General features: G+C 32.4%; 1 protein-coding gene across 1 annotated transcript; it reads right to left on the bottom strand.

Annotated features, from left to right (window-relative positions):
- Positions 1 to 1,368: 1,368 nt before the first annotated feature.
- On the bottom strand, positions 1,369 to 14,877 carry LOC106665372 (UDP-xylose and UDP-N-acetylglucosamine transporter-like). Its single transcript, XM_014391755.2, has 8 exons — positions 14,680 to 14,877; positions 13,216 to 13,329; positions 9,887 to 9,989; positions 9,255 to 9,386; positions 8,951 to 9,002; positions 8,096 to 8,205; positions 6,260 to 6,411; positions 1,369 to 5,977 (listed from the first exon to the last, which is right to left on the bottom strand). Exons 1-8 carry the CDS (start codon positions 14,754 to 14,756, stop codon positions 5,764 to 5,766), a joined length of 954 nt encoding a protein of 317 aa, XP_014247241.1. The 5' UTR covers positions 14,757 to 14,877; the 3' UTR covers positions 1,369 to 5,763.
- Positions 14,878 to 15,206: the final 329 nt, after the last annotated feature.

The raw sequence follows: 15,206 nt of genomic DNA, 5'->3' as shown, positions 1-15,206 counted from the left end.
CATTCACAATTGCTCCAAATGGAACTGCGCCGAGCCGTATAGTTCCATTTGGAGAGCCTGAAATTTGAGGGGGCATTCACGACCGCTCCACAGCCAGTCGCTCTGATCATCATCTAGTGAATTACTTCCTCAAAATGAATGACCATCTCTTGTGCTAAGCTGCTATTTGTTTATATATAAAAAGCAATAAACCGAAGAGGAAATGGTGTAAGAATTGGCTCCTGAACAGAACCCCTAATACCCACATCGATTTAATGAAAGATCTTTCCCTTGAACCCGCTGATTGGAGGAACTATTTAAGGATGGATGAAACGCCTTATTTATATTCACTTCAGCTTGTTACTCCCTTGATTAGAAAACAAAAGACAATCATGAGAGACATCATCACTCCACATGAAAGGTTGGCAGCAGCCACATTACTATTTCTCACTACAGGGATGAACTACGAAGAACTTAAGTTCTCTACTACGATTTCTGCTCAGCGCTTAGGGATCCCGCATCACCCATTTGAATCCTTTGTTTTGAAAAGGTCGACCAACTGGTCAAGGGCCGAATTTGTTTTATTTCTATCGTGATAATCATTGTCCACCACTATCCATAAACATGGTAAACTTTTATACAATTCAATCACCTCAACAATAAAATCTCGATTGGATGTCATTGACAATAAAGAATAAACATTTTTGACTTTTTGATAATGTACGACAGAGATGTTTGTTCAGTGACAGAAAGATGGAGACTGCGTCAAACAAAACGGGGGTTTTCCCATTCACGAACGCGCCATGCCATCATTATGCCGTAGATGTTTGGAGTGGCGCGATGGAGTTTGGACCGGTCGAATATTTGGTGTAGCCCAGCACACCAGTTCAGTTTTGCCATTCACATGGTTTTTGATATGGCGTCGCTCCGTTTGGACTGCTGGGAGCGATCGTGAATGACCACCTTAAGACATGTCACATCAACATTGATTTATGGAACACAGACCTGGATGTTAACAAGTCAGCTCAAAACACCATATAACATAGAATTTTGACAGAAAAAAGAAGACTTAGAAGAAAAGCCAAAGCAAATAACGTGAAAAAGACTGTGAAATCATCAAAATGGTGATGGGCAGGGTATGTAATGCTTTGCTAATGGAAGATGGACAAAAGGGGCAATGGACTAGAAACTGTTCATTACAAGTCCAGCATGAAGGAGGTGAAGAAGATGATGAAAAGATCATTAAAGAATTTACAGGGCCATCATGGCAATATTAATGTGCTAATAAGGAGATGCGGAGAAACAAGGAAGAGGCCTCTTAGGTTTCAAATTACTAAAACAAAAAACATTAATTTTTATTTATTTATAACAAAAAAAAGTATATTTCCTACATAATTCATTGTGGGTTTGGGTCATTTGTACCAGTAAATACAAGTAAACCAGAATTATTTGAGGCGACCAAAATGCATGAACTGCATTGATAACAAATCCACAATGAAAATCGAGAAATGCCAAAATGTGCCTGATTGCCGGACAAAATTGGAATTCACACACAAAAAAAAGATGACTATTTTAAAAAATGTTTTATTTTTAACAAATTTCTGTGTATACACCTTTAAATTAATAATACTACACAATCATAAAAATAATTTCAATTTATTCTATTACCCACAATCTTCATTAAACGTTTCTTTGTTGAATTATTTCCTTATCTGGACAAACAGAGATCATTTACATTAATCTCATTGTTTAAATTAATTTGCCTAGTCTTTGACCTATTAATTTTATTTATGGACTCTGAGGCACAGAACTCTGTACAAATTATCCATATTTTGCATTCATGCTAGAATCGACAAACATGGACGTACTTATTAATAATTATTGTATTAATTCATACAAATCACTGAGACCATAGTCAATTACATTTTTTAATTTTATCATGGTAGATACAAGATGTAACAAATCAATCATTAGCATTTGAAATACTCAATTTTTGATATAATATATATATATATATATATATATAATACAAAGTTTGTAGGATTTCACTCACAAGGGAAGCCCTTGTACATGGGATCATGTTTTTCAATGAAACTTTTTTATATTAGGTTAAACAATATTAGTTATAGCATTATTTGCACAGAAAAATGCACTCGGCTTATCAGATATCAATTAAGCACAATTACATTTTTCTCCCCCTTAACCCGAGGTGACTTAATAATGAACCGATCCTGTGTACTTCCTCGAATGTATATCGGTGGAGCTACTACTTTTTAAAATAAACTTTTTAAAAAAGAAAATCTCGAATAATTATCCATAATTGGCGCAGTCGGTAGGATGGCAAAGGTGTTCAAGAGAATATTGTAACCACAACTGTACCAACCATTAATTTGCAGTCCCAAACTTCATCAACCTACTTGTACTTCAGTCTAAGGAAGAAAGAAGATCTAGAATTGGACATGGTACACCTTGTAATCATACTGTGAATCAATATTAATTTTATAACAAAATATCACAATAAATTACAATAATATATTGATAAACACTAATAATAACTTCAATTAAAATTATAATTTTAAGAAAATAAAAACTGTAATATTAAAAATTTAAAAAATGAATGAAAAAAAAGATTGAGGAATGAAAGAAAAAGGAGAACTGATAATATACTAAGTTGCCCTTAGAAGTGAAATATGAAAATATGTTAAAAGTCAAATAGAAACAAATCAAATAATTTACTTCTTGCAATTACCATTATGAAGTGAAGATAAATTTGAATTATACAAATTACAACCTATTCCAACAAAAGTTGGCAAGAAATTAGTAACAACTATTCCAGAAAATAAATATGTTCTTAAATCCAAAAGAAATGAGATAAAATATTTAACAGAAGAATTTATTAACAACAAAGTTTGCCATTGTCCACAAATTTTAATATCGAATCAACAACATCATTGCGAAAAAGAAATCATCTTACACGGAAACAATACACATTATGTCTACACTGAACTTCAGATGAAAAACAACCACGTGATATTCGTTCCGAAAATCAACTAATTTTTATGCACCTTCATCACCACGCCAGGAAAAATCAAGATCACACAAGACAACACAATTGAAACAAAAATCCTGGAAGGTATACTTCTGCTCAAACCAGGCAATAGAGAAATCTACAAAAGACACCCACTCATCTATCGGACAACGAGCCATGGGAAACCAAACATCAATTTCAACTTCACATTTGTACCGAAACAAATCTCCAACTTCAGCATCAAGCTTCGTCATTTTACTCTTCATATTTCTCCAAACTTCATGAAAAAAAATAATATCACACCATATGTACATGTTAATCTAAGCCTATGGACATTATTTCTTTATATTTTAATATTATTAATAATAATATTTATAATTAAAAACATAAAAACTGAAGTTATACAAAAAGTAAACAAACAATAAAGGTAGTAAAAGACGACCCCCCACGGGAAGCATTATTCTTAAGGAGGAGTTATATATACTATATTATAAACAATATTCCTATATATACCTATTATACCTGTCCCCTGAATTAGCTGTGATAGTAACACTTCTTGTTAATTAATGAAAGCTTGTACAAAGATACTTTTCCTGACTGCCTCAAAGTTCTTTGGTGATCCCCCTGTTTAAAAAATGTGATTCAATGTGATGAGCAATTATTGGCCCATTTCTTTGTTGCCTATTCACTCAAAAGTTTTTGAAAATAATTCTTTCTTTAGTGAAGCCCAATATGGCTAGTAAAACACAGAGAAATCAATTATGGAGTTCATAAAATATTCTCTTGATTGTTTTGAAGATGGCAAATATTCTATTTCAAGCTTTTTAGATCTTAGTAAAACTTTGAGTGGGTATCCCATGGACAGTTTCTGAAGATGGCACAATGCCAAAATACGTTAGAGTAATTCAACAAACCCCCCAAGTTGATGATGGACCCAATAAGTTACCCTATGCCGGTTCAGCATGAGTTCAATAACTCGCAAACCAACACCCATCAAAACACAGCAGTGACGGCTGCAAAAAGTTGATCAAATACCTGCAGCGAATAAATTAATATGATTGCATGTGATGCTTTCCCACATGTGGTTTTCCTATATGATATGAATATATTTATTAGCATGAGTGTTGAGTATGTGTGAGTGGGTATTTGGAATGTAGAGTACCCACAGACCCACCACACTAGGTTACAATTTTTCTGTTTTGTGTCTTGAATGTGTCGTATTTATCAGCTTGAGTGTTGAGTATGTGTGAGTGGGTTGTGGCGGAATAGAGAATACCTCATCGGCCCTCACAGTGTGTTGGAGGCTGATATGACTCCATTGTTGGTAGCTTCCATTAAAAAAATATAAAAAATAATAATAATAAATACATACGAACAAATGCAGAAAATCAAATTTTAAAAATATTTTCTCATCTCCTAGGTTCCACTAGCAAGAACAGTCAAACACGTGTCTAACGTTTTTTGACCTAGTATAACTAAAATAATAAAAAAAGGTTTCATTGAAATCCATGATCCCACATACCTTTGTCAGTATACACCAATGGACAAAATGAAAAATAACTTGTCTGTGTAAATATGATCACATAAAACAGGATAAATATCGCTAGTTGTTCCTTTTTATTTTATTTTCTTTCTACTTCCCTATTTCGAGTTTAATTTGATTAAATAGTGCAATTAGTGTATCAATACCCCAAAGTGTAAGAAAACTTTTTCACCTTTAAAAAATATACAATGTAAGTAAATAAAGTAACATTTCAAAAATTATACTAACAGTCATAGGTAAGTTTCAAAAAATTGAGCTTTTCCTTCAGTTTTTGAACATTTAGCCACTTGTGTACTTTGTCCTTTACCAATATGATGGACAGGTTTTCTTTTTGTCTAATACACAGAATTTAATAGCAATACTACATGCAAATGTAATGACATAAAAATAAAAATAAAAATCAGTACAAGTAACAATGAAATCGCAACACTATGGCAAACAATATGGTGGTTTAAGAGAAATTATGAACTGATATTCTTTAAAATAAAATAATTTTAAAAAAATCTTTATGATAATGATCAAGTATGACAATAAGGACACATTAACTCAATCTTAAAAAGACAAAGTGGTCAAGAATAAAAGAGGAAAGTATGTTCCTAATAAAGGTACACTGTTGAGTCTGGCAGTTGATAATTTGATACTGCTATTAAACAAATGCAATGAATAATAAAATTATTTACCATATCCCTGTAATACCACATACACTGAAATCACACATAAAGAAGGCACATTTTTGCACAATAGAAAAAGAATTTGTACAGTGCATATTTTTCCTGCATTTCCTTCCCTGAAAATAAACCAATTGTGATAAATGAAGATTTCTAGCAGGATAATTTTATTTAAAAATTTTTCTATTTGTAAAAGTACAAACCCCAACTTCTTTAAAGGTTGTAAATCATTTTGAGATCAATCTGCTAGACTTATTTATTATTTTTGGTTTGGAACTTAAAATGTATAAAACAACTAACAAAACAAAAGTAAAAAAATGCAAAAATGAAAAAAGAAAGGGAATGAAAAGAGATAATTTCATTCATCAGAAATGAATAAAATGGAGATGGTTGTATATAACATACAATTAGAACCACTGATATTCATCAATTTTCCTATTGTTTTCCATAGATTTTCAAATTGTCTAGATTAAAATATTCTCATAATAAATAAAAAAACAAAAATTTTGAAAGGTTTATCATGGAAGTAACTAGACTAAACTAAATTAATGTTTTTTAAGTTTCTGTGGAATATCAGAATAAATTACTGTACCGATAAACACCAAGAAAGTCCCTAACCAATGAGTCAATGTAAATGGGTTCTGAAAATAAACTATACTTAATATTAGGCTTAAGAATTTTCTCAGCGTTATTACAAGCGTAACTGTCAGTGTGGATGCTTCTGTCGCCAAGAAGTAGACAGAACCTATACAAAGTGATCTTAATTTATATTAAGGAAAGAATAATTCCACTTGAATTTGAACAATTGAATATCAAGATTGTATGTAACAAAAAAGATAAACGTCACAGGCTGATTAGTTCAGACATAATATTTTGACTTTGGCCAATAGTAAGAAATCTAGTTACAGCCAATTTTTTGCATTTAAATATTAAAAATAATAAAATGAAAAATAAAAATTTAAGTATTACATACTATAGCATGTGTTTGTTTTTGGAGAAGAATGAACTTTGTATAAAATGTTTTTGCAAATAAAAGGATACTGTGTTACCATATTTCCTATGAGATAATATATAATGAAGGGTATTTGAATGTTTAACACTGGAATTCCCATTGGCCTACTATCTAAAGCCAGCCAAAAGTGTTCCAAAATGTTGTTGGAAAAAAATCCAAAAACTGGAATGGACAGTAAATGCTGTAAAATAGAAATATATATTAGCACATATCATTCTAAAAGTAAACTTTTTTTTACAAGGCTATTAAAATATAGTGAATCTAATAAGAGATAGAGAACAAAGGTCCCATTGTGAATTTAAGACTTATCAAAGATGAAAATAAATTGGTTAAAAGGTTTACATTTATTAGAAAAAATAAAAATAAACTTTATTGCAGGACTTAAAAGTCCCGATGAATAATTAATTATAAATACAATGCATTTGCAAAATATCAAGCCTGATAAGGCCATACAAAGATGTCCATGTACAAAAATAAATCCAAAGAGTAGGTTTTTCTCTTGTGAGCCCAGCAGATGCCAAACATTATTTTAAAAATGTTGGGAATATTAGCAAAACTGCTGGGCTGTAATGACTGACAAATTAAAAGAGATAAAACCATCAATAAAAGCGTGGGCCATGGAGAACATGTACAAAAATCAAAGACTAGTGATGACCTGACTATAAATCAGCCACACCAGACTAATGCATGGGCATCTCCTAATTGACAAAAGGCCACGAAGATGCCCAAAAAACTGTAAAATATTTATTGGTCGAGTGTGAACAATAGGCGCGAACCTGAACAAGGTGTGGCCTGGCCATGAATCTCAAAACATTCTAAGGCACAACATTGTAGCAAAAACTATTCATAAACAGATAAATGCACATGGTCACATTTGATGACTTTCTACATGTGGTTTTTCCAATCTAGTATTAATGTATTTATTAGTGTCAATGTTTGAACAAATGGGTAGGTTTGTGGCAGAATATAAAGTATTCCACCAAACTAGGTTAATTATTTTATCATATTGAATGAAGTATTTATTAGCGAGATTGTTTGAACAAATGGGTAGGTTTTGGCAGAATATAAAGTATTCCACCAAACTAGGTTAATTATTTTATCATATTGAATGAAGTATTTATTAGTGAGATTGTTTGAGAATGTTTAGGCAAGTTTGCGGTAAAAAATAAAGTGTCCCACATAACCACCAAATTAGGTTATTTTTTAGGACAATTGTGATAAGAGTGAAAGGTGGGAGGCACTGGCTTAATATCAAACACCCCAGTGACTTCCCAAATTTTATCTGCACATATTGTATGAACGTATTTATTATATGCACGCCAAAATTTTAATTGTACATATAGTATGAAAGTGTCCAGTCAGTGTGAATAGTGATGGTCCTCAGCAAAATATCTGGTACCAATATAGACCACAATATATTTATTTACAAACATGTGCAGAGGCTTTTCTCCATGTGTGGAAGGGCTAATGAAGAATGATAACAGAGTCCGAGAAGTTCCATGAAAAAATGTAAGATCACCAGGCCCTCCTACTGGAGAGTCAAGTTTTGTTAACAAAAAAAACATGAGGCGAAGAAAACCAAGGTGGCAGCAATAGCCTCCTTGGCAGCTTGCCGACCGGGGGGGGGGTTGCTTTCTTCCTGCCTTTCAGCCATGCGGCCTGGGCCAAATGCCATGTGCTTTTATTTCAATTGTTATTTAATGTGAAATATAAATGTATTACCAAAACGTACATAAAGAGATGTCTGTACACTTTTACATGATCCATCTTTAAATACAAAATTAATTAAATTAAATTAGTCCTAAAGCTGTTTTTTACTCACCCTTCTTCAAATTTGATATTAATAATACACATTGAATATTTACCGTATAAAATAAAGCTTCATATGGATGTTTCCCATAATGTTTAAACAACTGCTCTTGAAATATTCCGAGCAAAGCAGAAATCAGCAGTCCAAATATTAAAAGGCCAATTCCTAAAAAAAATCATAATTGTTATGTCTTAAATAGTTTGTTGTACAATTCAGAACTGTTTTATTAAAACAAAATAATATGATTTTCTGATTTTAACAAGGATATTTCAACTACAAGGTTATGTAACCCTTGGGATGCTGGTGATTATTTTTTTTTGGGGGGGAGGATTGTAACATTTGTATGTATGTCGGGTTCGAATTCAGGGCCACTATAATACTTGATGGGAGCATTGCTGAACGGCCAATCCATTCGAACACCACCTTGCAATATTTATGAAACTGAATCCCATACTGGCCACTGCCAATATCCAGGAACATCTCAAGATGATTGGTTGGTGCAAAACATGAAAGATGAAATAGAACAAGGACCAAATGCACCCAAATTACTTTTATGTCAAAAAGGGAAAAAACGGACCTAGACTATATGCCAACAACAAAAAATTTCTGACATCTTCACAAGTGTAATAGTTAGGACTTATACTTGGATAGCAAATGTTTGTGTTAACCCTTCCTATTTGGGCATATGGAGCAGAACTGTGCATCATAGTCATCCACTACACCCATACAAGCATTCCAATCAAAAGTCCTCAGAAGAATTCTTCAAGCTTCCTCCTATGTTTCTAACCTCACTATGCATATCTCTTCATTCCATAGATTCATTGTTCATTTGGTAGATGGGATCATATTGAAACAATAAAGCTTGCAAATACCAAAGAAAACTAACATTAAGTAGAAGTATTTTTCTTACCTAGAAGCCACAAGAAAAAACTTCCGTCCTCGACAGTTTTATCAGCATCTTTCTACAAAAATTAAAATAGAATATAAATTATTTTACATTGATATATATGTATAAATAACACACATAACTATCTAACCATGATTTTGTTTAAATCTCAGTTTTACTGCCATTTCTTATCCATATTTTATCCAACTAACAAGAATATATCGGTAAATTTAATTAAAATTAAAATTAATAGTATCCCTATTCACTTTTAGCAGGTTATATTATAACATTATATGTATGTCTGTGTGTATTTAGAATATATATTTACCATTTCTTTTCCTGATGCGAGCGTAGATAAAATTACGCCAGAAGTGATTAGCCCAACAGATAGATACTTGGATAATGCATATTTTCTTCTTAATATTAAAATTGTCATTAGCATATTTGTAATAAGCGAACCCTAAAATCATAGACAATACAGTTGTTTAATAATTTAAAAAATTCTTAATCTCTAATGTTAAATATGAGCTGAATATTTTTACAACGATATACATTTAGTCGGTTTTGTTTCCTTTTAACTATAATTTAGTATGCTATGTGTATAAAAGCTGTCTTAAAATTGGGCAGGTCATAGGATGCGTTTCACACAACAAATTAAAGCAACGAGTTGTAACAGAAGGGGAAAAAAATCATAGAAATACAAGCTTCTATCAATGAACAAGTTTAGACACAGTAGGTAATAATGTGAACAACCAAGATGAATACAAACACAATTTTCCCCTTTAGCTTATTTTACTGCAGAAACTCAATAAAATAAATACATAATTCTAATAATCAATTTTATTATGGACAAAGAGGAAGAAAGACACAGACCGATGAAGTGAGACATTTCAATGTTTACTACTAAAGTAATTGCAATAAAAAGGGATTAAATGTGCTAAACAAAAAATTTGTACTTACGGATCTAAAAATCATGTGCAATGGCATTGAAATTTTAAAATTAAATGCCATGTTGTTGCACACATTGCAGGTGAAAAATACCACAACAACTAGCATGTAATTCCTGAAATAAACAGAACAGTAAAAGCGCTTTGTATACAAAAATAATATAACTAATTTTATCAATGGATAGATGTGGGTTAACATCAAAGATATTTAATTCATTGGGAGGCCTGAGGATCGCACAGTTATTGGAACAATAATTTCAACAGATACACAAACTATGTAGTTCCCAATGCTTTTGAGTTATTTGACATTTTATTATTTTTCATTTGTTTTACAATTGTCCTCCATACAAAGATAGGGTTTTAACTCTTAAAGCAAATATAATTAATCCAATCCAAGTAATCAACAGAACCCTTTTTTAACATAGGACTTTTTGTTTACTATTTCTAAACTACAACTTTGGTTTGAAATCAATTTTTATTTTTGTTTTATAGTTGACCCAAAACATGTGAGAAATGGGTGACAAGCAAAGGTTTGCAAAACACTTGAATATGAATATTTAATTTAATATTTAAAAAATGTATCCACTTCCTCACATAAAAAATGGTCATGAATCATAAAGCATTGACAACAGATCACAAGTATAAAATTATCAGCTTTTTTAAGTCACAAAACGTGATATTTCTTAAGATAACTAGGTAAAACATTGCCATCTTATAAAAGCTTTAGTTTTCTTTTGAATGGTATTGTCAGATTTGTTCTATAGTAGATACTTAATGAGTTATGATCATTTTTATAGAGGTTAACTGTGAAAAATTGAATAAATGTTGAATATCTCCAAAAATTGAAATATTTCATCAAAAATGGTTATGAACCTGTAGTTTGGTCGTTTCCAAACATTTTGTTGTGTCTATCACCGCTGATTTTGAAAGACTTTGGCCGGAATACAAAGCTCAAGGTTTGGTAAGTCGGTCTGCTAAAATAACTTTTTTTAATGGATCAATTTTTGTTATGCCTTTTTTATGCATGATCTTTTGTTATGCCAGTCAAATTTGGCATTTTCAACAATTGACTCCAATGAAAAACCATCGAAACAACAGTTAACTCAGTTTTTTCTATTTACCCTCATACTTCACTTCAACTATAAACAAAAAGTAATTAATTATCCTTCCCACAAATTTCCCAGATTAACAACATGTGAGAACATGGTTCGGGGTTTTCCTTGGATAATCCCTCTTCTTGGCCAGAACTCTATTACAGACTATTAAATCCAACCTAAGTTTACCTGGAATTGAAGCAGTCTTCGTTGCATTTTCTGCTTACAATCGTGAAGTTTCTTTCTTTTATTATATATAGCTCTATTAGTGAAACTGGAACCCACTCAAATCTTTCTTGGTTTTTTAAAGACATGTATAATCTCTTTAAACAGAAGTCATATTTTAAAAAGAGGCATAGAAATGTGTGCTAATGAAAACAATTTCAACTTCTTGGTTGAATGTCCAGTTCATGGAGGGCAAGTTCTACTTTTTTTCTAGGGTCACTGGTAATTGAAATATTTTCTTCTCCTACAACCTAGAAGATCTATGTGGAATTGATCCTTCTTTACTTTCATACCTTAGAAAGTGTTACCTTTGATGTAGCTGACCACTTTCTGGGGCTCCACTTAATTTCTTTAGATATGTAGCCTTTCCAAAGTGGCCAAATTGTTTTCGGGCTAAAGCTTTATAGCCACATACGATATGTTCTGATGTCTCTGCAGTTACATGGTAATTCTTGCCTGCTGAGAGAGACATAGATTTTTGTCTTACTGGTGAGATGTTCAGGAATTTCTTTGATTATTTTATACCTGGTGAATTAATCCAACTTTTAACATGATTTGGGGCGTCCAAAGGGTGTGAGAGCTAGACCTGCTTGTTTTAGTTTGACAGCATGCCCATTGCCTTCAATTCTCCTGGTACCCACATCAGAGTTTGATTCATTTTCCCAGAAGATATGTTACGCATAAATTAAGGTCTAAAGACTTCAGTGCTGCTTAGCTGCCTGAATATCTCTGCACCTTTTAGGTTTCACTAGGTTAAAATTTGGGCCTTTGATTGCTACACCATGTTCTATTTTAGATCCATCTGTATACCATAAGGTCCCTCTATTAGTTTCAGAGCTTTTATTCTTCAAAACATATTTTGTAATTTTTATTTGGAAGTCTGTCAAAAAAAAAATCATACTTTAAAGCCATCTCACTTAAGATTTCTACTTTATAGTAAGTCAATCAAAAATCCCACCATTTTAGCAATGCTAAAAGTTACAAAACAGGAAAGCAAAGGCATACAGAAGTATTTAATGAATCTGTTTCATTTTTAGTTGTTTTCATAGTGAGCCCTTAGGGGACCGCGGTAGCCGAGTGGTTAGCATGAGAGACTCACACGCCGCGGTCGTGGGTTCGATTCCCCCCCAAAAAAAGTGAGCCCTTATTTTTTTACTTTTACTCTTTCCTAACTTACAATTGTATCAAACCATCATGTAAATTACTTTGCAAAAAAATGTATTCTACTTTTTCTTTTAACTAAATATTATTTTTATTATTATTATCCTTGGTGTTTTTATTTGTCAGGTGCGTTTTGTCTTCTTGCTGTCTCCAATGTTGGGCCTGAGTAATTTCTGTCAAATAGTCAGATCAAAATGATCTGAAACGACCATCCAAAACTGTTCAAAATTTGCCAAGGTTTAAAGAAGCATTTGTTACATTACAAATGACCTGTACAATAACTTACTACTAGCTGGGAAATTCTGATACACCCTGTATATATATACATTAAAAAATAAACTACTCCAATCAAATTTTTATTCTATTTATTTAACACTATATATTTTTATATTATAATTCTGGTTTCTAGAATAATTATGCAAATGTCATATAGAGTGTTCATGTTGTATTTTTCTGCAACTATAGAAATTTCTATCAAATTTGACCCATTTAAAAATTCCCACATCCATTTTAGCTGAATTTACTTTATACTTTATAAAATACATAAAACTGAAAACGACACGTTTGGAGGTGCACATTTTCCTTTAAAAATCAGTGTCAATCAATGGAGGCCTGTGTTTTTAATAAAATGCAAACACTTCACTCATGTTTCATAATACAAAATACACAAACATAAAAAGATTTTATCCTGTTTGCCAAATCCAAATATGAAAAATTAATTCTAATCAATACTGAATACTCATTCTAGTCTGTTTTATTGTGAAACAAAAGAAATTCAAACTTTATAATTATCTATTACTTAAATATTGAAACATAAATTATACAAAGCTGTACTATTCATAGAAGAGTTCAAATTACTTACCTAATAGGGATCTGCCTTTTTGGCGTCCTGAATATTAAAGTATATAAAACACCAACGACAGCAATGAATAAAAAGCTCGAGAAGGTCACTAAATTTCCAATTCCTGGATCTTCCCTAAACAGACAACATTATTTAAAAAATAAAAAGAGATTCTAGATCTTGGAAAAAAAATCATCAAATTCATAATTTCCGAATGGATTGTCAGAATGATGGATAGAACAGTTCGGTTAGTTGCGTTTTACTTTATTTAGGATGTAGTGTATTTTTTTTGGGTTTATGCTGGACCACCCTGTAAAGTCAACACCACATTGATTACTTAGGTTGATGTCTAGCACATCCATCCTGCTACGGGCTTTGAAAATACATTCCTAATCAAAGCTATATACTTTTCAAATTAAGTTCAACCTCAAAACCAAACATCCAACTACCTCCAAACCTCAAACAATACACTACTTTTAAGGTAGTTGGGTGCTTTCTAAAGTTCCTCTTCCCTTATTATTTATTGTAGCCTATTATTATCCTTAATTCTTGCGTGCTGAGAGATTTTTGTTTTTATGGTTGAGTTATTGAAAAACTTCTTGCCTGGTATTGCACCTGGTGAATTCATCCAGTGTCATGATCATTTTTTTTTGTTCAGTTCTGCTTTTTGCAGAAAATGCTGCTGTGTGCCAATTTGCAGTACTGGTCCAAAGGGCGTGAAGGTTTGTTACTTGTCACACACAAATATTTCAATGAGCTACATACATTGAAATTTCATTGAGAAAGCTGTAATTCAACCAGCACTTTCTACTGAACCAAAATCATTAGTCATTCTCAGATTTTACAAGGAGCTAGTTTCAGTAGTTCATGTAGCACTTTCTAGCAGATCTGCAATAATTGTACGTTCACAGATAATTCAATGAGCTAATATCAGTATAAATGGATCCCCCAGAATTGACATCGCATCATAATCATCGATCATACATTGATGTTTCATTGAGAAGGTTGGAGTTCAAACAGCATTTTCTCACTGAACCAAAATCATTGATCATTCATGGCGACCATCTGGCACACTCTGATCTATAATGCTTGATCTTTCTTAGATGTTGAACTGGATCCATATGCACACTGTTTGTGATGTTACTCAAATGCGCTAGTTCCTGCGTTTCTAGTTGCACTGCGTTCACCGACTCCTATCCACACATTCTTAGATGTTCATATTCAGAACTAGTTCATCCAGCACACTTGCTGATCAAGAACCATTGATCTATATATCACAGTACTAGAACTAGTTTTTTGTTTAGTTTTACTAGTGTTTGGTGAATCGAGAGATATTGAAGATGGATTTTTTTTTATGTAACTGTGTTGATTTTTTTTAAAATAAATAGATAATTTAATCAAGAGCCGGCAAATGTCTAAACTGGCAAGACAACCAAACGTTACGTGGCATTTCTGCACACAGAATGGAAAAAATAATTGACTCACTTGACGAGATACTCTAAATAGACGGCGTTTGACATGCATCCCAAATAAACGCCGCACGTCCCGATTATCGTCCCCATCCCAAAAAATGTAAATACAAGTTTTAAATTAACCAAAACGTCTCAAAAACCAAGAAGTACAACTAACGAATGTTATCACGCAAATTACATATTCAATCAACAGAGCATGACAACCGCTCATTTCGCCGAGATAAGGATAGCCAGGGCATCTCAAGTGGACTATTATTTTGACGTCACTCGATATTCTACCATAAAAATATTCCAAAACAAGCGTAAATTTCTAAAAAACATATATATCAAATAACGAGCGCAATAACGCTAATGTAATTCTCAGAAAATTGATACGGAAACACTTGAAACTGCACGATGGTAGTTTCTCTCTCTCTCTCTCTCTCTTATTTCCATTTAAGTGATTTTTCTCATGTTGTATCCTTGTGCTTCTCGTCTTTTAGGTTTGTCCCTGTCGTGCTGTTTGGGTCGTCTCCAGTCTGAGCAGTGTTTTTAGAGCCA

Source organism: Cimex lectularius, unplaced genomic scaffold, assembly GCF_000648675.2.
Source record: "Cimex lectularius strain Harlan isolate CLEC.00 unplaced genomic scaffold, Clec_2.1 scaffold9, whole genome shotgun sequence".
Classification (NCBI taxonomy): domain Eukaryota; kingdom Metazoa; phylum Arthropoda; class Insecta; order Hemiptera; family Cimicidae; genus Cimex; species Cimex lectularius.
Note: the sequence above shows the minus strand (reverse complement) of the source record. Positions and strands in the feature narration are given on the sequence as shown.